Source organism: Tubulanus polymorphus, chromosome 8 (assembly GCF_964204645.1).
Source record: "Tubulanus polymorphus chromosome 8, tnTubPoly1.2, whole genome shotgun sequence".
NCBI lineage: Eukaryota > Metazoa > Nemertea > Palaeonemertea > Tubulaniformes > Tubulanidae > Tubulanus > Tubulanus polymorphus.
This window is the reverse complement of record NC_134032.1, coordinates 6,286,522-6,310,849: the sequence shown is the minus strand read 5'-3', so window position 1 is coordinate 6,310,849 and position 24,328 is coordinate 6,286,522. Positions and strand designations below refer to the sequence as shown.

General features: G+C 38.4%; 1 protein-coding gene across 4 annotated transcripts in view; it reads left to right on the top strand.

Annotated features, from left to right (window-relative positions):
- LOC141909587 (signal transducing adapter molecule 2-like) overlaps positions 1-24,328 on the top strand; it is a 31,760-nt gene that overhangs the window by 2,804 nt on the left and 4,628 nt on the right. For 2 of the 4 annotated variants that reach the window (XM_074800053.1, XM_074800057.1), the window contains exons 2-14: positions 1,959-2,043; positions 3,123-3,198; positions 5,502-5,597; positions 11,132-11,214; positions 11,779-11,909; positions 13,388-13,500; positions 14,334-14,419; positions 14,745-14,836; positions 15,490-15,575; positions 17,596-17,686; positions 18,574-18,827; positions 20,913-21,098; positions 24,030-24,184. In XM_074800053.1, the coding sequence (XP_074656154.1) occupies positions 1,959-2,043; positions 3,123-3,198; positions 5,502-5,597; positions 11,132-11,214; positions 11,779-11,909; positions 13,388-13,500; positions 14,334-14,419; positions 14,745-14,836; positions 15,490-15,575; positions 17,596-17,686; positions 18,574-18,827; positions 20,913-21,098; positions 24,030-24,184 (1,534 nt within the window). The remainder of the gene's footprint in view (positions 1-1,958; positions 2,044-3,122; positions 3,199-5,501; positions 5,598-11,131; positions 11,215-11,778; positions 11,910-13,387; positions 13,501-14,333; positions 14,420-14,744; positions 14,837-15,489; positions 15,576-17,595; positions 17,687-18,573; positions 18,828-20,912; positions 21,099-24,029; positions 24,185-24,328) is intronic. The other 2 variants (XM_074800055.1, XM_074800054.1) reach the window with 2 other exon arrangements.

Genomic DNA, 24,328 nt, shown 5'->3' with positions numbered 1-24,328 from the left:
GAGCATGGCGGATTTAGGTTCCAATTTCCTGTTCTGACTAGCGCCATCAAATGAGTAATTCAAGAACTTGAATTTGTCGATATCCCGTATTGGAAAATCATTCAGTGGGCCACCAAGGCCACAAGCCTTTTGGTGGTCTAGTGCACGGTAGGCCTAAGACCCCCATTTCGGCAAAAGTGCTGCCCCGGGTTCGAATAGTGCTCTAACCTCTTATCTTTCTCTTGTTCTCCACACTTTCCTTGAATTTTCTAAGTGCGCATACGCAATGTAAATTGCCCAAGTAGAACGTTGCATTTGCAATTTCTACTAGCGTTAGCAGGAAATAATTCTGCATGGAGTAAATATCACCTGCCAATAAATTTTGTCTTAGCTTACTATAAGTCTGGAATCCTGTTTAGGGTAAAGCTGCATTCATATGGTTAGATTTAAGTGAGCCAGTTCCACATTTCTGAGTTAAGATTCGACTCATAGTTAACTCATTGAAAATGAACTAATTTCAACTCAGGATTAACTCTAACTCACAACTGGGGAACTGGATCAAGGATTTTTAGCGAAACGTTTTCAGCCCACTTGGGACTTTAGTCCCAGTGGGCTATTGCGTTCACCTTTTGTCCGTCGTAGCGTCCGTCCGTCCATAGACGGAATCCAGTTATTTTGGGAAGCTTTGAAGACGCTTCAATGTAATGTCTTGATATTCGGGTTACACATGTATCTACCCTACATACATCTTCAGCCCAAAAACTGGCCCAGTCAGAATCAAGATGGCCGACTGGCAGCCAATGTTGATCGCCAGTCAGCACTTTTTACACGTTTTTGAACTTTTTGAGGGAAATTTTGAAGACGCTTCAATCAATTACCTTGATCTTTTGTATATGCTTGAATTCCCCCAGGGCCTATCAGCATAACAAAAATTGGGTCGATCGGACTCAAGATGGCCGTCCTATGACCTTTTAAGTGCCCAAAAATGTCAATTTTGGCCCGAATTCTGAGTCCTGTAGCTTCCTACTGGTCTGCCATTTCTCATTGCAATTGCTGATGGGTATTCTTTGGAAAGGGATGTTTTATACCTGGGATAGGTATTTTTGATCAGCCAATTATGACGCAATTGGTGGCCATCTTGGTGTCATCAGTACTCATTCGTATGTGGGAAAAAGTTTTTCGACATTATATTGATATCTAAGCATATTTTGTTACAACGATGAATAAGAAAGTTGTAGCTTATAACGTGTTCTATGATTGTGGTGAGTTTCGAGGTGATTGGTTATTGTATATTGCCACCAGGGGGCGTTGAATAATACAATGTCTTAGTATTTCTATATTATATTTGTACCAATGCATATTTTGTTAGCACAATCAATTGCAAAGTTGTAGCACATGACATCGTCTATGATTGTGGTGAGTTTCAAGGACATTAGTTATTCTATATGGCCACTAGGGGGCGTTGATTAATAGAATAACTTAGTATTTCCTTATTATATTGGTACCTAGGCATATTTTGTTACCATGACAAATTGCAAAGTTGTAGCTCATGACATGTTCAATGATTGTGGTGAGTTTCAAGGTCATTGGGTTTTGAATATGGTCACCAGGGGGCGTTGAATAGTAGAATAACTTAGTATTTCTATATTAAATTGGTAACGAGGCATATTTTGTTATCACATTCAATTACAAAATCATAGCTGCTGACATGTTCTTTAATTGTGGTTAGTTTCAAGGTCATTGGTTTTGTATATGGTCACCAGGGGGCGTTGAATATTGAAATTGTTAGATTGCTGAGTATTTGAAACCACTTCCCAATTGGGCATGGTGTCCCTGGACCCCTAGTTTTACTTCAGATCATAATGGTTTTGTGGTAGAATGCAGCATTAGCTTGCAGTTGGCCTAGGTGTTGTGTTCAAATCCCAATTTTTCAATAAATTCTCTTCATGATACTGATTTTTCTTTTTGTTTTCCTAAAGAAAAAGCAACGAGCGAAATGAACACAAGTGAAGATTGGGGTCTGATAATGGATATATGTGACCGCATTCAATCGACACCCAACGGGTATGTATCAAAATTCCTGCCTCAAAGGAGCCAGAGTGGTCTGAAGTTGTGAGATGGGTTATACGTAGAATCAAAATAAGTTTAAATCTTTAAAACTGATTTTGAGTTGTTAAATTGGCTATGGAAGCAAAATGAGCTTAAACTGGTTTTAAGTTTTCAGATTGGTTACACAACCAAATATAGAACCAAATGAGCTTAGGACTGGTCTTAACTTGTTAGATGGCCTATAAAACAAAGAACAGCTTAAGACTGGTCTAAAGTTTTGTGATTGGTTATGGAACCAAAACGAGCTTATGCAGCTGTCAATCTGCTGTGTGTACCCACCCCCCACGGTCACTTTTTAAATGGCGAAGTCTGGACGAACACAGTTTCCACAAATGGTGAATGTCTGTCTTGAATTGATGGTTCAGACATGACGACACACTAATTCATTTTTAAAGAAAAATGTCTGGGGCCGGTTTTTTAGACTGGTATTAACTTTAACCCAGGGATTAACTTAATTCATATTCAATTGAGTTAACCCCCGCGTTTATACCAGTCTATAAAACTGGGCCCTGGGGTACTGTCACAGGCGGTGGCAAAGCCTGGATGAACATGTTTTGGGAAAAGGTGAATGTCTGAGGGGTTTGTACCGACAGTGTGTTGACAGCTGCATTAGACTGGCCTTCGCTGCTGGCTACTAAAGTCGTACTTCCTGTTTTGTCACCAAAGGTATTACGAATATTCCTATTCATAGCTCATTGGTCAATTTCGAACAAAAGCTGGCTAGCTCCACGGGCAATGAATACTATATATTTGTGGTGGCAAAGTTGTTAGATTAGCAGTATAACTAATTTAGTCTGAGACTAGTTTAATTCTAATCCATGACTATTCAACCCCCTTGTTCCATACAGCCTCAATAGAATTAAAAAAAGGTTGTGGACTATAGGGATACTGAAGTGTGGGTTCATCACACAGTGACAATTAAGCTTTAATTATCACCGAGTCGGTTGTCCATTGGTTAACTTGAATCGGCTGTACTTAAGAAAAAGCCCAATGTCGCTGCTTTGTTGCTTTATTTACTATGCATATTATTTCAGGCCAAAGGATTGTTTGCAATCAATCATCAAGCGAATGAATCACAAGGTTCCTCACGTAGCCATGCAATCGTTAACCGTAAGTTAAATCAGTATCTGCCTTTTCATAGCTGTTGGTTTTTGAAAATGTTTTAAGTGCTTTAGAAGGAATTGCCTCCTGATTCGGACTACGATTTGAGAGTAGATTAGACTCTTAAGAGCAAACTAACCATAAAAAATATCAATATTCTCTCTTCATCTGAATAACGCCTAGGTTTTGGACAAACGTACTATCTTTGATAAATAACTCTCATTTTTGCAGACCTGACTACTTAGGGTAGTTTCTTCTTTCTAAGAGCACAACTACATCTAAAGGTATCAGAATTCCCTCAAAATTAGAATAATTTCCAACTCATTTTCAATTAATCTACCAAGTTTGATGTCAAATTTATTACTATCATTTTTAGCCAGCTTGGCCGAAGGCCCTTCGGCTTGTGTTGTATTCCTGGGTCTTAGTGGTGGTCTGGCGTGTGTGCATCAGATTTCTAGTGTACACTCTACAGACCACAATTTTTGACCAGTCGTCTTCAAATTCAGATATATTATGTATGACTAAAAAATATTGGACGATTTTGATATTTGTGGTAATCGGATGCATTATGACTGATTGGTGGCCATGTGCACAATTTGGCTATCCAACGGTATAATAGTCTATGTAAAGCTTTCATATGAGAATGTGAAATGAATATCGTATGACCAAAATAAGTCATGATGTCATCTTATGTGGCCACCTGGTGGCCATCTTGATTTCTGAAAATGCAAATTTTGGCTATCAATTGATATAATATGTAGAATTCATTTTTAGCCCACTTGGGACTTTAGTCCCAGCGGGCTATTGCGTTCACTTTTCGTCCGTCGTCCGTCCGTCCGTCCGTCCGTAGACGGAATCCAGTTATTTTGGGAAGTTTTGAAGACGCTTCAAGGTAACGTCTTGATATTTGGGTTACACGTGTATCTACCCTAGACACATCTTCAGCCCAAAAACAGGCCCTGTCAGAATCAAGATGGCTGACTGGCAGCCATTGTTGTTCGCCAAAATCAGCATTTTTTGAAGACGCTTCGATCAATTACCTTGATCTTTCGGATATATGTGAATCCCCCCAGGGCCCATCAACGAAACAAAAATTGGGTTGGTCGGACTCAAGATGGCCGTCCTATGACCTTTTTAGTGCCCAAAAATGTTAATTTTTGCCCAAATTCTGAGTCCTGTAGCTTCCTACTGGTTTACCATTTCTCATTGCAATTTGTGATGGGTATTCTTTGGAAAGGGATGTTTTATACCTCAGACAGGTATTTTTCATCAGCCAATTATGACGCAACTGGCGGCCATCTTGGTGTCACCAGTACTCATTCGTAAGTGGGAAAAAGTTTTTCCACATTATATTGATACCTAAGCGTTTTTTGCTACCACAATCAATTAGAAAGATGTAGCTCATAACGTGTTCTATGATTGTGGTGAGTTTCAAGGTAATTGGATTTCGTATATGGCCACCAGGGGGCGTTGAATAATACAATATCTTAGCATTTCTTTATTATATTCGTACCTATGCATATTTTGTAACCACAATCAATTGGAAAGTTGTAGCTCATGACATCATCTATGATTGTTGTGAGTTTTAAGGACATAAGTTTTTCTATATAGTCACCAGGGGGCGTTGAATAGTAGAATAACTTAGTATTTCCTTATTATATTGGTACCTAGGCATATTTTGTTACCATGATCAATTGCAAAGTTGCAGTTCATGACATGTTCTATGATTGTGGTGAGTTTCGAGGTCGTTGGGTTTTGAATATGGTCACCAGGGGGCGTTGAATTGTAGAATGACTTAGTATTTCCATATTAAATTGGTAACGAGGCATATTTTGTTATCACAATCAATTACAAAATCGTAGCTGCTGACATGTTCTATGATTTTGGTGAGTTTCAAGGTCGTTGGTTTTTGTAAATGGTCACCAGGGGGCGTTGAATGTTGAAATTGTTAGATTGTTGAGCATTTGAAACCACTTCCCAAGTGGGCATGGTGTCCCTGGACCCCTAGTTTATATGCTAATTTGAAATAAAATGGTCTCATATGACCAAACTAGTTCATGATGTCTTCCAATCAAGCTAACCGGTGGCTATCTTGGTTTCTAAAAATGCACGTTTTGGCTATCAACTGATATAGGTAGTACTGGTTGGTGATGGTAGATGTATTGTATGCGTAATATGATGTTTAACAGGATTAATTTAATTGGTTCTAAATTGATCAGCATTAACCGGGGTACTACCATACTAAATAGGTACCGAGGCACATTACAAATTTTAATGAAGTTGTGACTTATTTGAATTATTTTGGTTTTCAGCTTTTGGACGCTTGTGTGAATAATTGTGGCCACGCATTCTACTTAGAAGTCGCTTCGAGGGATTTCGTATCCGAAGTTCGAACACAGCTTCACAAGGTACGTTCTGGCATTAACCCTAATGCTGCTCCTTGAAAACTTTTCTTAAAGGGGAATGCAGTGAAAAATCTTTTTTAACGCCATTTTCTTCACGTAGCAGATGTTTTTCTCTTGGCTGTGACTTAATAATGCGGTCCACGTCTTACTATTCATCGTGTTTTAATCACTTGAAGTCCAATAACAGTAACAACTGCAGCATAATGCCACATCAGCAATTATTTGGATATGTCTCACCGTGGGTTGATAAAGTAGAGACCCCACTGGCAGCCCAGCAGGAATATTTAAATTGCAATTTTCAACTGAGATCTTCGATGAGTGTATCTTCTATTTGTGTACAACCTCGAGTGTGCGATTGGCCGGGACTAAGTCATCAATGTTTACATGCCTCACAGCCTCTTTGGAATTTAAATTAAAACTTACTTCGTCACAAAAACTAACGTTGTCGAAAAAACTTATGTCGTCACAAAAACTTACGTCGTCGCAAATGCATTAAAGTATTACGTCGTTGTAAAAATATAAATTCTTATGTCGGGACGCTATCACGTTGCAAAAAACATATGTTGGTGCAGGGCTCATATTCTTTTCATTTATCGCGTTCCATAGATAACAGTGTGAAAATCATTGTATACGAGTTAATTGGGTAGAATTGGAAATTTCAACTAGTATTATGCTAAACAACAACATGAGTAGAAATGAGTGGCCGATTAAAGTTTTTTGACTGCATTTCCCCTTTAACTGCTCTTAGATAACTCATTAGAACTCCTTAATTTTTGGTTCCTGGCCGAATCTTTTAATCTCCATATTGCATAATCTCATCTACCCTATTTCAAGATCAGAGGTATAACAGGGTGGCTACTACCGTGGAAATCAGGGAAAAGTGGATGACTTTCAAGTTACAAATTATACAGATAGTGTCACTAGTTAAGTTATATCTCACTTTCGGTTGTAGTAGTTTTCATGGTTCCCACAGAACAGGGAAATTGGGAAAAACCTGGGAATTTTGAAATAATAATTCCCGGTTTGGAAATATTTGGGAATTTGAAAAATGTTCCTCAAATCAGGGAAATATTTGGGAAATTCATTACATTCACGTATTGCATTTGCCAAGGGCAACTATCTTTGGCGATTTCCCTTGAAAATCACCTTTATCAACCTGTCACCACTAAAATGTTGACTGTTGCATGATGCTGATGATATGTGTTCATTTCCATTTGTGAAAATTGAAGAATCACCCATGAAATACTTGGGAAAAACTTGGGAACTTTGAATTCATTTAACTGTGGGAACCATGAGTTTTACATGCCATCAATTATTAGGGTTTCTGCTGCCTCAGCAGAAACCCTATTGGATTCCTGCTGCTTATTATTTTAACATATTTTCCACTGAATTTCGTCACATAAAAATCATCTTCTATTAGATTTGACTACTAACAACTTTGAAACGAAATGGTAAACTCTGATAATAACATAACAGTCTCTTTTTGCGCGTGGTTTCTATGGATGTACTGTGCTTCCTATTTCAAACTTGAAGTTACTTAAAGATAGCACCGGTGGAAATAGCAATCATCAATCATGGCGCGCATACGGGCGCGAATCTGTAAGTTTGTGACGTCATTTCATAAATAAATAAAGAAGGAAGGCTCCGAGAATATCCAAACCACAGGTTACTGTGAATAACTGGGGTTCGACCATTCACAAGTTAAAAATGTACTTACTTAGGGTTTTCTGTTACATCACAGAAAACCCTATTGAGATTCGCGTGTTTCTTCTTATTATTATTTTATGTCACACTATTTTCACTAAAAGAACTAAGGCTTTGTTACCTTGCCGCTGTTGTCGATACAATCCGTATGATATCGTTCAGCTCACTGAGATCTACAAATACTCTGCGTGTTTTTTTCATCGTTACAAAAGCACTGTCAGGCCGTAAACATCGAAAATTTAGCCCCATTCAATGGGGCGACATGTTTTTCGAGTCGTCATTCCGAAATCAACCCGCAGGCCGATTGTCACTTCGATTATCAATTCAAGTATAAATGAACTAATTTATTGCTGCAGACTTCACATTCAGCTGCGGTCTTCAAACAGTGATTTTAACAATAGCCCATTTTCCTCAAATCATATTACCGATACACTGGAAATTTACTACTTTAGATTTTAAAAGCACTGTCGAGCCGTAAACGTCGACGAATCGACGTGTGTTACTACATCGTCGTTCCGGGGAACAGCTGCAAGTTTCTCCTCATCATGAGAATCAAATCGAGTACAAATTAATTTATTACTACCAGTGATTTGGCTGCGGGTTTCAAGGAGTTAGTTTAACAATACCTTTTTTTCTTTACCGAATTAACCGTGTATTTACTAAGATAAATCTTTAGTGTACCGGGGAATCGTAGGCCTAAACTAAACACGCCGAAGAGATATAGCGGAGAAAAGCTGTTATGTCGACGAGGTATCAAAATAAAAGAATATATTACTTTATTCAGCCGCGGGCTTCAACCTCTATATCAATACCATCAATACTCTATATTTCCTACAGTACATACCGATCATTGTCAAATGAACAAGGTATTTACTAAATACAAGTATATAACATACTCCTATCCGTATGCTGGACTCACACTTGAAATTAGGAGTAAGCGATCGCTGTGGGGGAAAGATCGTTCGCTGTGTCGCTTGAAGATTTTATCGAGTTTTACGCGACCTTAAGGCTTAGGCCTACCGGAACTGACCTTTACTGTCTCAAACAAACACAGTATAATTGTTGCGTTTATTAACGGACTCATTGGATTGAACTTCAAAACAAAATTTACGATATTTAGGAGGGTTGTTATTCAATAGGCCTACGACCAATCTGTCCGGATGTTAGGCCTACGCATATATATAGGCCTACATAGGCTAGTAGCCTCTACTAGGTTAAAGCTAAGTTCACTGTAAAGGAGGAATCAGATTTATTAAAATGCATGTTAATTAGTGATTAACTGGTTCTGACTTGCAACGATCAATCACAATTATCAATTTCATTGGCAAAAATGAAGAGTTTTTTTGAAAATTTCGTCTGAGCAGACAGCTTTATAAGCCAGACTTTTCATTTGAGTTTTTTCTTCATGAATGAAACAGGTATTTCATTAATTGCTAATGACTTAAGCCGGACGTAGGTCGGCTTTGCGATGGCTTGTGACTCACTGCGACGCCATTCACTGCGACCGCCAGTGACGATTGTGTCGCAACTAATCATCGACCTACGCTCCCTTGCGACGGGTTGCGACTGTCAGCAACGCCAGTCACAAGGAGTCGCACGTGTTCTACTTTCTGCGACGCGACACGGCTGTCACAACCGACCTACGCGCTCTTGCGACTGGCAGAAACTAGTCGCACACAGTCGCTGACAATCGTATCGCAACCGACTTGCAGTGAAACTTGCGATGCAACGCGAGGATCGCATCGCGTCGCAAGGCCGACCTACGTCCAGCTTTAAGTTACTGCAGAGCCCTAGAAATATCTTTTTTTCGTTCATAAGACCTTTCGCTTGAAAATCCTTTCGTCGGAACAAAATATATTTCGTTCGAATCAATAATATTCTGTTCGATTGAACCAATTTGAAAAAATCGTTAGAACAAAGTTGAACAAACTTTTTTTTGTCCAAACGAAAGGTTTTTCGTTCGAACAATCATTCGATCGAACAGAATCGTTTTAATTTGAACAGAATTTTCTCGTCAAAAACATTAAGTTTTTCGTTCGAACAAGTATATTGTAAAAAGTTTTTTCTCCGAACCAAAAGTATTAAGTATTTCGTTCAATCGAACATAATTGTTTTCATTCAAACATTTGTTCCAAAAAAGTTGTTTTCGCTCAACCAAATTTCTTTGCCGGGACAAAAAGTTCTTCATTTCAACAATAATATAGCTTTTTATTCGAACACATTTTTGTCAGAATGAAGAAAAGTTTTGGTTCAAACAAAAAGCTTATTGTTCGATCAAATAGAATTGTTTTCATTCGAACAAGATTTTCTTGTCGGAATATTAAGTTTTTTGTTCGAACGGCGTGTTAAGGTCGTTTTGGAAATTTACTCGGTCTGGTATATTTTGGATTACTGTGTATGTCAGGACATTAAATAGAAGACGACTTAGGATACTACTTTGCGTGACTCCACTAGTTGGACTGACTTATTCCAAGATTCCGTTGATTTCGGCTACAAGTTTTCGTTCAGAGATAACTGCTGAGCCATTTGAGTGACCTATCATTGAAACCGTTTTCTAATAGCCTGTTTAGTAATGGCTGATGTTGAACCTTATCAAATGCTTTGTCGAAATCCACCGTTGAACAGGATTCAAGACTGTACAGAAAACCCGTTATTGCTGCTATGCAGCTATATTTTGTGATTATAAGTTTATTCATACTGTTATTAAAAGCAGTTCCTTTTAAACATTCTATAATAGTATAGTTTTCTTCGTGGATATCAATACTTCGAAAAATCACCAGCGGTTAATTTACTTATTGTGCCGGTACGCGTTTTCTTAATTGAATTGAATTGGTCCGGTCCAAAAGGCGGGTCATACTAGTTAGCGTCAGAAAATGTCAGCGTCGGTGATACCTTGTTATCGTCGATATTAAACGGTCTAAAGTCAGTTTATACATCAGAAAAGTTCAGATAATTGCTCGTAGACATGACATACATTGCAAATTGGAGGTCCCTTGTACATGTACATCACATCGTGACGCAGCGGCGATGGTAATGTCATAGAAGAACAAACAAAGTGAGTTGAAAATACCTACCCACTGCACCGATAAAGAATGATTGCTAGCCAGAGACCAGTGACAGTCAGTAATGGGGAGTGATGGTACCGTTCCTGATTATGTTTTTATAATGGTTATTGGACGTCAATTTCATATGTGAATTGTAGTCCCCATCTGATCGCTTGACTTGTCAGACTGACTTGTCACTCCTCTACTAATAGTAACACTATAAGGCCTTCCCTCCTGCATAGTTTACCCTATAGGCCAAATTTGTGCTTTGGGCCAAATTCGGTTTTCTTATCTAGTCGACTTTTTTCGAAACTAATAATAACCGAATATGCGCTTAAACTATCACTAGGGAATGGTAAAAACACCGTAGCTTCGTTCTTCTCGATGTTATTTCCCCCAAAACCTGGCACATTAGTACTTTGCGCGTAGTAGTACATGCGCATAGTAGCACATGTGGGTCAACATATCCATGTTGTGAGTTGACCCCTAGGTGGCACTCTTTCAAAAAACGGAATGTAACGAACTGATTTCGGGTGAAATCTTTGCTCGCATCCCTGAACGACATTCTATCCAGAAAGGCAGGAACCCGTTATCGCTGCTTGCAGCTATATTTGAAATTATGATTTGTATGATAATCAATGAATTTTATAACAATTTATTGTAATTTGAATTATTTATGAATATATGCTATCATGTTAATTAAATCAGCCCTTTGAATCCTGAAAGTTGAAAAATCGGCCTACACAACATTGATATGACATCTAATGTTTACACATATTAATTCTTCAGGCACATTCGAAAGTTGTTGATAAATTAAAAGCTTTGGTGAAAAAATGGGCAGAAAATGAATTCAAAGACGACTCGGCGTTGAGGTTAGTCAAGAGATACCTGAACCAAATGGGTATCGTGCTGCGGCCCTGAATCACCTTTCGAGACAAATTGAGTTCTTACATAAAAATGTCCGCTTGACTAGACTAATTAACAATTATAAGGACACACTGTGCTGTCAGGTAGAAGATAGATGCAGTATGGGTTGGTTCAATTATACGTCGTACTGCGGGGTAGAACCAGCGATAGGAAATTGAGCTGAAATTACATGCCTACAGTCGATGTTGTATGACACAGAGCTGATTACCTCTGAATATCACATGCCCCAGTCCCTGCTTGCCACGGAGTCAATTACCTCCCATTAACATGGGTCCTGAACTCTGCTTGTCAAGGAGCTGATTGCCTCTTAATAATCACGTGCCTTGGAGAGTGCTTGGCGCAGAATTGATCCCGTCAAGGTTATCTTTTGTCCCGTGTGAACACAATGTTAAAACTTTTCCTTAACCCCAATTCATGTTATCACAAACTATCATCGCTCAGACTGCTCGAGAATTTTCTTGCTGCCGCGGCGATTAATAAGATTATTTTTCTGCCTTCCTTCTCTGCAGTTTGATCCCGACTTTGTATCAGAGTTTGTTGAAAGAAGGCGTCACGTTTCCACCGCCCGATCCAATCAAAGCGGCTACAACTGCTCGCAAACTCGAGGCCAATCATAAGGAAGAGGAAGATCTGGTTAAAGGTAAAATTTATTGAGTCATATGCGAAGCAAAAATAACGTAATTATTAATTAGCCTACACACGAGTGAACAGAGTGGTAATGACTCCATGATGCTTTTGTGCTTGAAACTCCTTTAATTTGAGCAAAACTCCTCTAAAACTGCTTCAATTTTGAGAAATAGGCAATTTGGAAATATTGTCTAGTTTGCAGTTGTACAGGCTATAACGACTACAGTTGGGACCAGGATTTTTGCCCTATCATGCAGTTACAGAATTAGAAACCAAGTTTTGAAGTGAAAAGGATAAAATTGTGCTTACAAAACCACCAAATTAACAGTTTACCAAGATAAGCTGTACCAATTTAGGAGGAGTCCACTGTAATTGGAATATGAAAATAGTGCAGGCGCTTCCTTGAAATATGAAATTTTATCCTTTAAAATTCCTTATATCCAGGATTGACCAATCTGATAGGGACCCTGGTAAATCATATAATCTGAATTGTTTAAGTGAAGTAAGCCTGAGTAGAACGTAGAGACAATTAACTCATTTTGATCGGTACATTAACATGTACATGTACTGGTATTGAGAATTTAGTGAATAAATTTGCCAATTGATATGCCAATTGTTGAATGTGGCCTCAGTAGCTTTCAGTAGCTTAACATTCACTTTCAGTGCTGGTTGACAAGGGGATTCGAGTCCTGCGGGCTGCTTACTGTATGCGGGCAACACTTCAAAAGCCATGGTCCCATCTTGGGGTCAAATGAATAATCCAATCGGGTTTAGTTTTGGGAAAACAAGATCCGAATGATGTGAAGCAAAAACTAACGGCAACATTTTGCTCAAAACTAGGAGTGTTCACTGGCAGGGTCCATAGCACTCATTAAAGGTCCTCAAAAGTTTTGAAATAGGAATAGGTCTATTCAAGGCCTTGAGATGCCTTATCATGGAATGGGCTCTAAAATACTGAAATCCTTGCCATGATCCTTGGATGACATTGCTTGTCCATGCAAACTATTTTGGTCACTTAATCTATGGTATAGGCCCTATCTGATCATGGTATTGATAGATCTACTCAAGTAAACTAGTCTGATGATTATCTAGTTAAACTAGCTCTGGAAACGGAGTCAAAAAAGTCCTTGAAAGTCATTGAATGAATGGTCCTGGTCACTTAGGCACAAGTTTTACTGTATACATAGCAGGTGTGGATGCAGGATTTTTTTCAGGAGGGGGTTCATAAAAATGTTAATGTTAATCTGCCGACTGAAATCTCTAATGATAGAGGGCCAATACGCCATATTGTTTGGCAAAACATAAGATGATATAGTACCGATTATGCGGTACTGTCCGCCCACTTTGTCTTGCGTACATTCCTTCAAGAAAACCATTTAAGAATTTTTTGGTAGCTGAGCAGGGGTGGGAGGGTCACGACCCCTGAAACCCCCCTCTGGATCCGCGCCTGCATAGGCTTTAATTTATGCTGTTTCATGTGTTAAATTTCAGCAATTGCACTGTCATTGGAGGAAGCCGAAAAAACAAAATCGAAAACATCCGGCGGCAGTTTGTACCCTACCGCTAGGGCGCCATCACCGAGCATTAATAAGGAACTCCGAAAGGTTGGTGTTTTCAATTGAGTCTGAATGTTGCTACTCTCTCAGCTTTGAAAACGGCTCATAGAATTGAGTCAAAATGTCACTAGTCTCTTAGTATTGAAAATGGCACATAGAATTAGTCTAAATGTCACTACTCTTAGCTCCGCTGTGACTAGGGCATTTAGATAAATGAAGAATGATGACGTAAACAAAACACAGTGTAGCTATCTCAGCCGATAGGCTGCTTGTTGAAAATGTATCATAGAATTGAGTCTTAACATCACTACTCTCTTTGTTTTGGAAACGGTTCATAGAATTAGTCTTACGTTACTACTTTCTTAGAAAATGGCTCATAGAAAATGGCTCATAGAACTCTTAACATCACTACAGTTTAAATGTCACTACTCTTTTAATTTTGAAAATGGCTTGTAGAATGAAGTCTACTTAGTTTTTCTTCATATTGTGGGTTTTTTCTTGAATTGAATTTGCAGTTACTTGGCTATTGAAATCAACAGTGTAGTTTTCATAGCCCGCCTACCTCAGAGCCACTCCTGGCTGTTTTCATCATTTTGAAATCATCAGGAGCCAGTTCCACACTTCTGAGTTAAGATTTAACTCAGAGTAAACTAATTGAAAATGAACTAGTTTTAACTGAAGAGTTAACTCTAACTCACAACTGTGGAACTGGGTGCAGGGCATGAATTTAAGTCCATCTCAATACTTGAAATGAGCTGTGAGGCTAATCTATATTTCCAGGGTGCTTATGGATATATTCAACAGTCAGGGAATTGCAGATATATTTGGGTGCTTGTCAGGTGACTGGTGGTACTTATCTAATCATAAAACTTGTGTTGCAGGTTCGCGCTCTGTATGATTTCGAGGCAGCTGAGGATAATGAATTAACATTCAAAGCCGGTGAAATCGTCTTTATCTTAGACGACAGGTAAGTTATTGACTAAAGTAGCTTGTAGTTCAGTGAAAATGGCTTACGTCGTTGGAGCTGGGAGGATTTTCATATCGATGAAAATGAAGAATTGTAAATACAAATTGAGTCTAAGAAAAGGAGACAACTTCAACAATGAGATGAATTATCCGAATGACGCCTAAGCGCTTAGTAAATTGAATTGGAATTATGAATTGGGACTTAAAAAGGGAGAAGACTTTTCAGTAATGTGATGACTTTTAAATGACCGCTTACACTTATTTAATTGAATATTAGGAATATAAAGAGTGCTCAGATTTAAAAGTTTTGCCATTGATTTTTCTAGTGATCCGAACTGGTGGAAAGGAAGTAATCATCGCGGTGAGGGTTTGTTCCCGGCTAATTTTGTGACAGCGGATCTCACCGTTGAACCAGAAGGTAAGTCCAACTAATATACTGTAATTCCATGCTAATAAGCTGATTTTCTAGCCTCAGATTTTGACCCCAACATGGTTTTTGTAGTAAACCTAGGAGTGCTTTTCGTGAAAAATTTATCAAGACCCTGACTTGTGCTAAGTTTTCACAGAAATGTGGGTTGAAATGTGCTACTTTTTGAATTAATAGCCAGCTTAAAGATTTTCGCCCAACATAGATCATTGTGATACTAAATAAATGTTGGTAAAAAAATCAGTAGCCCAAAATGGAATTCTCTATGATAGAATTGGTATGCCTCAAAAACCTAGATAGACAGTAGATAGACAGTTTTGCAGAATATTTTGCAGTAGGAGGGAAATATTTAGAACTAACAGCTGTTGAAATGCACTGATAATCAATAGTCTTTTTACCAAAAGACTGGTTCCTAACTAAGGAGCTAAGAGATGCATACTTTATGCACTCCCGGTTAGAATGGTAAACGACTTTGCCAGTGGCAAGTTATTTCTTTTGTGTCGTGGGATATTATCATCTCCATCATTTTGAAATGCATTTTGATAAAAGATTTTGTAGGATGAATAATCATAATGTTTGTTTTTTGAAATGCATTTTGATAAAAGATTTTGTAGTATGAATAATGGTAATGTTTGTTTTCCTAGTTAAAACTGAAAAGAAATCCGTGCAATTTAACGATCAAGTCGAAGTCAAAGCGATTGAAACTCCTGAAGTGCTTGAAATTGATGAGGTATGTATGTCAACGTTTCACGTACATACACATGTACAGTACTTATGTTAGGGGGTACTTATATTATGCAACAAGGCGGGGGGAAGCATGTTGACATTGGGCCTGCTCATATCCGATGGTGGCAGGCATTAACTGCGCGAAAGATTTGTGCCTAGTTTTTTTTTCACGGAGTTCGGGAGATTTTTTTTTTATAGTTGCATTTTGAAGGCTCTGGGGTTATTTGAGACTATAGTATTCCGGTACCACTTTTCAATATATGGTGATCGTTCAAGATCGCTGTAAGTGCTCGGAAATTGCTTTTGATTTCAAAAAATTTTCTTGGGGGAGGACACCAAACCCGCCGGGGCTGCTTCGCACCTTCCAAGCTCGCGATGTAGCTTAGGTGTGTAACTTTTCATTTTCTGGATTTTTCTTCTCTGGTGACTTTCCTCCCTATTGGTTGAATAACTTAGTATTTTCTTATTATATTGGTACCAGGTATATTTTGTTATCACAATCAATTTCAAAATCGTAGCTGCTGACATGTTCTATGATTGTGGTGAGTTTCAAGGTCATTTGTTTTTGTATATGGTCATCAGGGAGCGTTGAATATTGAATATTTATTGCTGAGCATTTGAAACCACTCAAGTGGGCATGGTGTCCCTGGACGCGATTTTTTTTTTCACAAGAGTTTCCACCATTTTGTTCACAGTGCGCATGCTCTGCTGTATTTGTAGACAAATAAACGTGGAATCGCTGATTGAACACCGCTGAGAACTGTGTCACTGTAGTGTAGTCCGGTGCCCGCGTATGTAAAGAAGTGTACACACTTACCTCTGTTAACACACTGACATACGAGCATGTACAGTCTACTACTTATGGGATGGAAAACCTGCTTATTATGAACCCGGACGTGTAGCGTTTTCCTACTCAATCAATGTTTTAAACTTACACAGAAAAGACTTGTTGATGAGTGTAACCAATTAGAAATTAGAGATCAATTTTTGAGGGGGACTAATGCATAAAAATTCTGTTTATTCCCAAACCACTATCCAATGCAGCGGCCTATTTGAAAGAAAGTCGAATCATTTAGATTTCGCCGATCTTTATTTTCAATCATACTAATTTCCAGTTCAAGCACGCATGTGCAATCATTTGAAAGCTTAATTTCAAGCACGCATGTGCAATCATTTGAAAGCTTAACGACTATTTCTTTAATTATATCCTCCAAAAGTTTAAAGAGTTGAAATATGAATGAAAGGCGGTGGCAGAAAGTCAATTTCAAAATTTTTCATCATGTAAAAATCGTAGAAAAGGTGCCCGGATTGGGGGGTATATTTGACGCATTGTAGGTTGATAGCGTGCACACGTGTGGATTGTGTTTACAAACAGAATGGGGAGCATGCGCACTGCAAACAAGAAACTATCTTGTGAAAAAAATATCGCTCCCTGGACCCCTAGTTTGAACTTAAAAAAATTCATCCTCAAGGGCCTGGAAAAATATCTTTTTCTCATATCAGATGGATGACCTTGATATGCTTATTAGCCATGTGCTCGAATTGCAAGTTCAATCAAATTTTATCCAAACATGAAATATCAAATCCAATCCAATATTATTTATTGAACAAAATGAAATTAAATTTAATTTTATTTGGCACACAATTCAAGAAGACAAGGGGAAAAGATTGATCTGAGGTATTCGTTCCTCCGGTCTGTGTTACTTCCATGAGCACGATTGTACTTTGTAAATTATATTGAATGGGGAGTGTATTTTGACAAATATAACCCACCCAGAGATTGCATCATTTATGAAAAAGTGAGTATGAATATGAGAGGCTGGCCATAGTGCCCCTTGAGGCTCTTGTCTATGAATCTTGCGGATCATAATGTTGTTTTTGAATAACCTTCAGAAAAAAGTCATTATCAGCCAAAGTATTGGCCTGCCTAAAGCTGCCCGGCTCTGCCGGTCATGTGCAATAGTTGATAAAATGTTGAAATTTAATAAAATAATGTTTCATGAATGGTTATATATATTTTTCAGGAGAAGATCGATCAATGCCTAGAACTGATTCAAAATGCAGATCCTACAGGTGAAAATCGACCGGACACAACTGAAATGCTGTCGCTAGAAGGTAGGAATACTATAGATATCTGTGCTTAATGATAACCCAATGCAGCCCCAGCTATTGCGCTTGATGGCGTACTGTACCAGCTATCCTGCTGCCAGATGGTGTGCATGTCAATAGAACAATCTGATGGTTAAGTTCATTTTCAATCAAATTTCATCGAGATTTTTAGCCTCCCACATTAGAAACTAGATGAATCACATCTCTTGATGTAAGGGTGTTGGAACTGCATCGACTGCAGCGGCAATGGAAGCAGCAATAATTTACTGAATGTCTTTTTTTCTTTGGATATCACGTTTTTGAAGAAATTAAGTAAATTTGCGGCACCAATATTTAGAACATGTCCAAAATCGGCATTTAGCCGCAGCATTCAAAAATTGCCCCCAACGGGCCTGTGATGAACTCAGATCGATCTTGATGGTTCAAATATGGTGCGATTTTTATTTGTCATTCGTAGAATTTGAGAAATCTGGCATCATATTCCTCATGCACACTAGCGACACCTAGTTTATTCTTGCTTGTCATGTGCAGAATCCTCTATTGCCGCAGTAGTTGATGTCCTACTGCACACTAGCACCTGGTGTACCGACATCTGGTGGATCCTCACTTACTAGAAACCAAATTCACTATTTCGGCAGTCAATTGTAGAGTCATCATTACGTCCCTGATAATAATAGTAATAATGACAATAATGACAAATCATAATAGTGAATAGAGGTAATCAATAATAACAATTGAATAACAAATGAATCATATATGTATTATGTTTTCTTTATGCATTATCTTGATGATAATAATGATAATATGATAATATTGATAGTTACTTAATGATAACCAATGAATGATAATTACATCATTTTCTTAAATGCGGTTATTTCCTATTTCTGAAATAGAACAATGTAAAGGCATGGCGCCATTGATCGATCAGAAGCTGATGGATGTCGACCGCAAACACAACAGTCTGATGGAGCTTAACGGTAAAGTGATCGAAGCACTACAGATGTATCACAGTTTGATGCGTGAACTGCCACAATTTCCCGGATACGCATCATTGCCCCCGGTATCGAAATATCCGCCGTCATCAATGGTGCCGCCTACGACCACTGTACAACAACATCAGCCGCCATCTTTACCGCAACAAGTTCCTGTACGTATAAATGCTGTCTAGAAAATTTTGTTGTTTCACTCTGTGCCGTATTATAAATCCTTTATTTTGGATCTGCTTCTACAGTTCCTAGTTTAGATTTGATTCAGAGTTAAGTCACTGAAAATGAACTTTAGAGTTTAGACAACTCATAACTTCATAACTGTGGATCTTGATTCAGTTTCATGGATGTGAGTGAGTTGAAGTGTTAGAATTAGTTCATTTCCGATGAGTTTCCGATGAGTACGAACAAAAGGCTTTTTTTAGCAATGCCCTTTTTAGCCCACTTGGGACTTTAGTCCCAGCGGGCTATTGCGTTCACTTTTCGTCCGTCGTCCGTCCGTTCGTCCGTCCGTCCGTAGACGGAATCCAGTTATTTTGGGAAGTTTTGAAGACGCTTCAAGGTAACGTCTTGATATTTGGGTTACACATGTATCTACCCTAGGCACATCTTCAGCCCAAAAACTGGCCTTGTCAGAATCAAGATGGCCGACTGGCAGCCATTGTTGTTCGCCAAAATCAGTACTTTTTACACATTTTTTAACTTTTTGAGGGAAATTTTGAAGACGCTTCGATCAATTACCTTGATCTTTCGGATATATGTGAATCCCCCCAGGGCCCATCAACATAACAAAAATTGGGTCGGTCGGACTCAAGATGGCCGTCCTATGACCTATTTAGTGCCCAAAAATGTTAATTTTGGCCCGAATTCTGAGTCCTGTAGATTCCTACTGGTTTGCCATTTCTCATTACAAATTGTGATGGGTATTCTTTGGAAAGGGATGTTTTATACCTGAGACATGTATTTTTCATCAGCCAATTATGACGCAATTGGCGGCCATCTTGGTGTCACCAGTACTCATTCGTAAGTGGGAAAAAGTTTTTCCACATTATATTGATACCTAAGCATATTTTGCTACCACAATCAATTAGAAAGTTGTAGCTCATAATGTGTTCTATGATTGTGGTGAGTTTCAAGGTAATTGGATTTCGTATATGGCCACCAGGGGGCGTTGAATAATACAATATCTTAGCATTTCTTTATTATATTCGTACCTATGCATATTTTATAACCACAATCAATTGGAAAGTTGTAGCTCATGACATCATCTATGATTGTTGCGAGTTTTAAGGACATAAGTTTTTCTATATGGTCACCAGGGGGCGTTGAATAGTAGAATAACTTAATATTTCCTTATTATATTGGTACCTAGGCATATTTTGTTACCATGTTCAATTGCAAAGTTGTAGTTCATGACATGTTCTATGATTGCGGTGAGTTTCGAGGTCATTGGGTTTTGAATATGGTCACCAGGGGGCGTTGAATAGTAGAATGACTTAGTATTTCCATATTAAATTGGTAACGAGGCATATTTTGTTATCACAATCAATTACAAAATCGTAGCTGCTGACATGTTCTATGATTGTGGTGAGTTTCAAGGTCATTGGTTTTTGTAAATGGTCACCAGGGGGCGTTGAATGTTGAAATTGTTAGATTGTTGAGCATTTGAAACCACTTCCCAAGTGGGCATGGTGTCCCTGGACCCCTAGTTTTGAAAGTCAGATTTTTTCTAAAATACAGCAACAGAGTCCTGCCTCTTTACAAAGTTTTGTCGTCAGTGCAGTATTCAATTTCATTTCGCCCTACTACATAGGTCGTACATGTATAGAACCAACGGCCAATGGCTATAGTGAAATAAGATCAATGTAGTTATCTGTGATGAGTTTGTTTCATTAGTGTTTAAAATGGCATAAATCTCTACGTTAGCTATCAGTGTACCCTTTTTGGCAATGATAGAATTGCCCATTGCAAAAGCTGTCTACGGACGGAGTTCCACTGTTCAATTAGATAAATGAAAACGTTATATGTATGTTACTTCGGTTGAACCTAAGACTTTCAATTAAGTATTTCAAGTTACTTATTGGTTATTTATCTTCATCGTTATTCATTATTACTTATTTGTTTCATCTATTTTTTGCATTCTCCTTTTTTGCTTATTTTGCTGCTTTTATCCTAACTCATTTCCATTTATCTTTTCTTTTTTTACATCTTTCGTTGCGTCGCTTTGCTGTTTTTTTCGCGCGTAGCAGTATTTGCCTGATTTCAACAATTACGTGAATGGCAGCCATTCATTGCAGTACGTACCGCAGAATCACATCGCAACTGGCCCGGCGGCAATGACATCTGCCGCAAATCAAATGCCAAACGTTCAAGGTCAACCACAGCCGACGATGCCCGGACAGATGTCATTGAACCACCACCATCATATGCAGGTAATTGTGGGTTGCTTAACAAAATGAAAATTGTGTTTATGATTTAGTCGAATATGGATCAGGATCAGTTCAATCTGGATTTCGAATACTTCAGAATCCAGTTGTGAATTAGAGTTTTCTCTGGACTCAGGATCCAGTTCCATGAGTTAGAGTTAACTCCGAGGTCAAATAATTTTTAATCAGTTAATGCAAATCTTAGCTCTCTGGACTTGGATCTGTCCATGGTAAAGCATGCTTGATTCACATCATTTTTATGGTCGGTTACAGTGGTTCGGCTTGCAATGTGACAAAAGATAACTTTCTTACTTGCTCAGTCTGTCCAAAATTTGTTGCTCTTTTGTGATTTCATTGAAAGAAAAAATGGATTTTTTTCTCAAAGAAGAAATTTAGAGAATTCTTAAAATAATAATTAATATGTCAAAGTCGAAACTTGGTGAAGCGCACAGCCAGTCTTAAGTTTTAATGAATAAACAGAGGCGAGTGCCCTTTCGGCAACTTATATAGAATTCTGCATTGTAAAAAAATAGGTTTTGCGGGGGCACCTGTGTTCGGCGTGGGCCGTGGCCAAAGAAAATCACCCAAAATGTCGAAGCGAGCGAAGATTCGCCGTGATCAAATACATGTATAAAAGGAATTCATTTTTGCGAAAAAAAACATGCTTTGGGAGTGTTGATTACAAATTGAAAGCCTTGTTTGTTTTACGACAATAAATCTTCCTGTATCGTCAGATATGTTCTACGAACGGCTTTAACAGTTTTATATGTTTTACACAAGAAATTTGAAGATTAAAAAAGAAAGAAATCATTTTTTGCGAAAAACAACGTGGGAGTTTGGGAATGTTGATTACGTATTGAGAGCCTATGGTTTTATCGATTATACGAAAATAAATTTTTCTGTAGTTTAAAAACGTCAGATTTCTACATTAAATCTCATGGCTTCAATAGTTTTATATGTTTTACACTAACGATTTGTTCCTAAGTATTACAACGGGTTGCATGGGTACGGAATTAATGGAACAACGGTATTTTAAATACGGTACGGATTATAGCGAATTTTACTCGAAACGGAAAAGGGGAATAACGTTTGAAAAACGGGAGTAAAAAACACATAAAGATACGATATGTTAAAAAACGCACGGCATTTTACTCCCAGGGATTGGCAAAATTCTGAGTTAATTATTCAGTACTTGTGTGGAGCGGGACGGTCATTTTGTAACCACGGACCGCGCGCGCGCGCGTTATTCTCCGGGACTCGACCCTTAGTGATGCTGTGAAACCAGCGCTCTTGTTATTCTAAAAAAATTCGACCCGTTGCTAAGGGACTGTGCTTTTTGTGGGATTCGAATCCAGTCTTCCAATCGGTTTCTACGGAGAAATACGAACTAAAAATGACATTTCTTTGACAATATTTCGTGAATATTCTTTGTAAATATTCTGAAAATTACACAAAATCGTTTTGTTATCCTTCATTCACGTATTTAAACTACCCGCGCGACGCGGCCCGCAAGTTTCGACGGAAGTCCGTCCGTGACCGTCATTTTCATCGCCGCGATTTAGCCAATGCCCATGTGTCCCGGATGTAAACTACACTTTTCGAGAAGGACGGTATGGAGAAATGGAGAAATATAGAAAATTTGAATTTGCCTCATACGCACGATTAACTTAAGGAGCTTCCAGCTCGCGCCTTCGGCGCTCGCTGTGCGCTTATAACCCCCCTGATATCTCTTGACATTGCGCACCTATATCACTGTGGTGATCAGCCCTTCTAAAGAAACTACTCACACTCACATAGCCTAGAATATTTTCAGAATGAATTATATAAACAGCGTTTCCTTATTTGATTTTTTCATTAGAAGGGAGATGGGTGTGGGAATTTAGATGGAGAGTTTCATTTATCAGTTCTTAATAGCCGTTTGGAAGTACTGGGAGAAAAATTACAATGGATTTTTCCCCATTCTTCCAATCCACGGTTAACCTTGTTTCTTGATGATGGCATCACAGGGAAAGCCCTTCTGAAGGGCATCTTTTGGAAAGCCTTTTAGAAGGGGTTTCTCAGTGACTTCATCAAGAACTAGCAAAAATACCCATCCTAGATGGGTTGGAAAATTATGCATAGCTCCTTAATGTCAGCCTTATAAATCCTGATTGACCTTTCTAATTAAATCTCATCAAGCAATGCAAATTGGGTCAAACACTCCATGCAACGCTGCAGTAACAGATAACACGGTACACGCACACATGTACACGCCATCTACTGCCAACATCTGGAATCTACTGGGATTTGGGGGATTTAAATTCGGGTGAAGTTAGACCCTAGATCCAAATAAAATTGTTATCTTTACCATTGTTCTGCCATGTGCGAGTGAGTCATAGGAAACCCATTACCATGTTACATCAAAGTTGAACATGCTTACTACTGAGTGCACCATGATTTCATCTTTATCAGCTGTTAATACATTCGTTATTGCTAATCTCAGAACTTTTGCGCTCCAAAGTAAAATGTACTCAGTTAATCCTACTGCATGGTCCTGTATTGATTAACGCTCTCATTTTCGTGTCGATTGAGATTTCACATTGTGGTGTATTGACGTTATTAGAAACTATTTTTATCTCTATTGAAAGATAGTATATAGCACCTGTCAAACATTTGAAACATTAGTACCCGTAACAAACGATACACCGCAACATGGTGTAGACACGATAAAGCAGTGTGCCCATTAAACATCACACTGAGGTGGTATTTTCTATCTCCAGCATTTCCGGGTATTAATAATAAGTCAGCACTGAAAGAATTAAAAAGGTTCTACAATGGATTAAATGCTTGTACATTGGAGCCTTTTTTCAAGTAAATTAAGGAGGTTGTAGTACTTTATATTGTGTTTGTATATACATGTATGCATTACGCAAAAAACAAATCATTCATTTTCAACAGGGGTCGGTGCCACCACCTCAAGGTCATATTCCCCAAGAACAGATGGCGCCTCCGCCTCAGTTTCAAGGTCAAATGGTACCACCAAACCAAGGTCAGATGCCGCAAGTATCATCTACGTCTAGTCTCAATGTAAATCAGTCGGATTATAGTAATAGGTACGATGTATGCAGTAATGTCATTGATTTAGGTGATTTCATATTGATTTGAGTGGTTTTTCAACATTACACGAAGATTATGTTCAGAGCACTATTGCTGATGAATGAAAAAAAAACTTGAGGAAAAATCGTTTTTTTTGAATG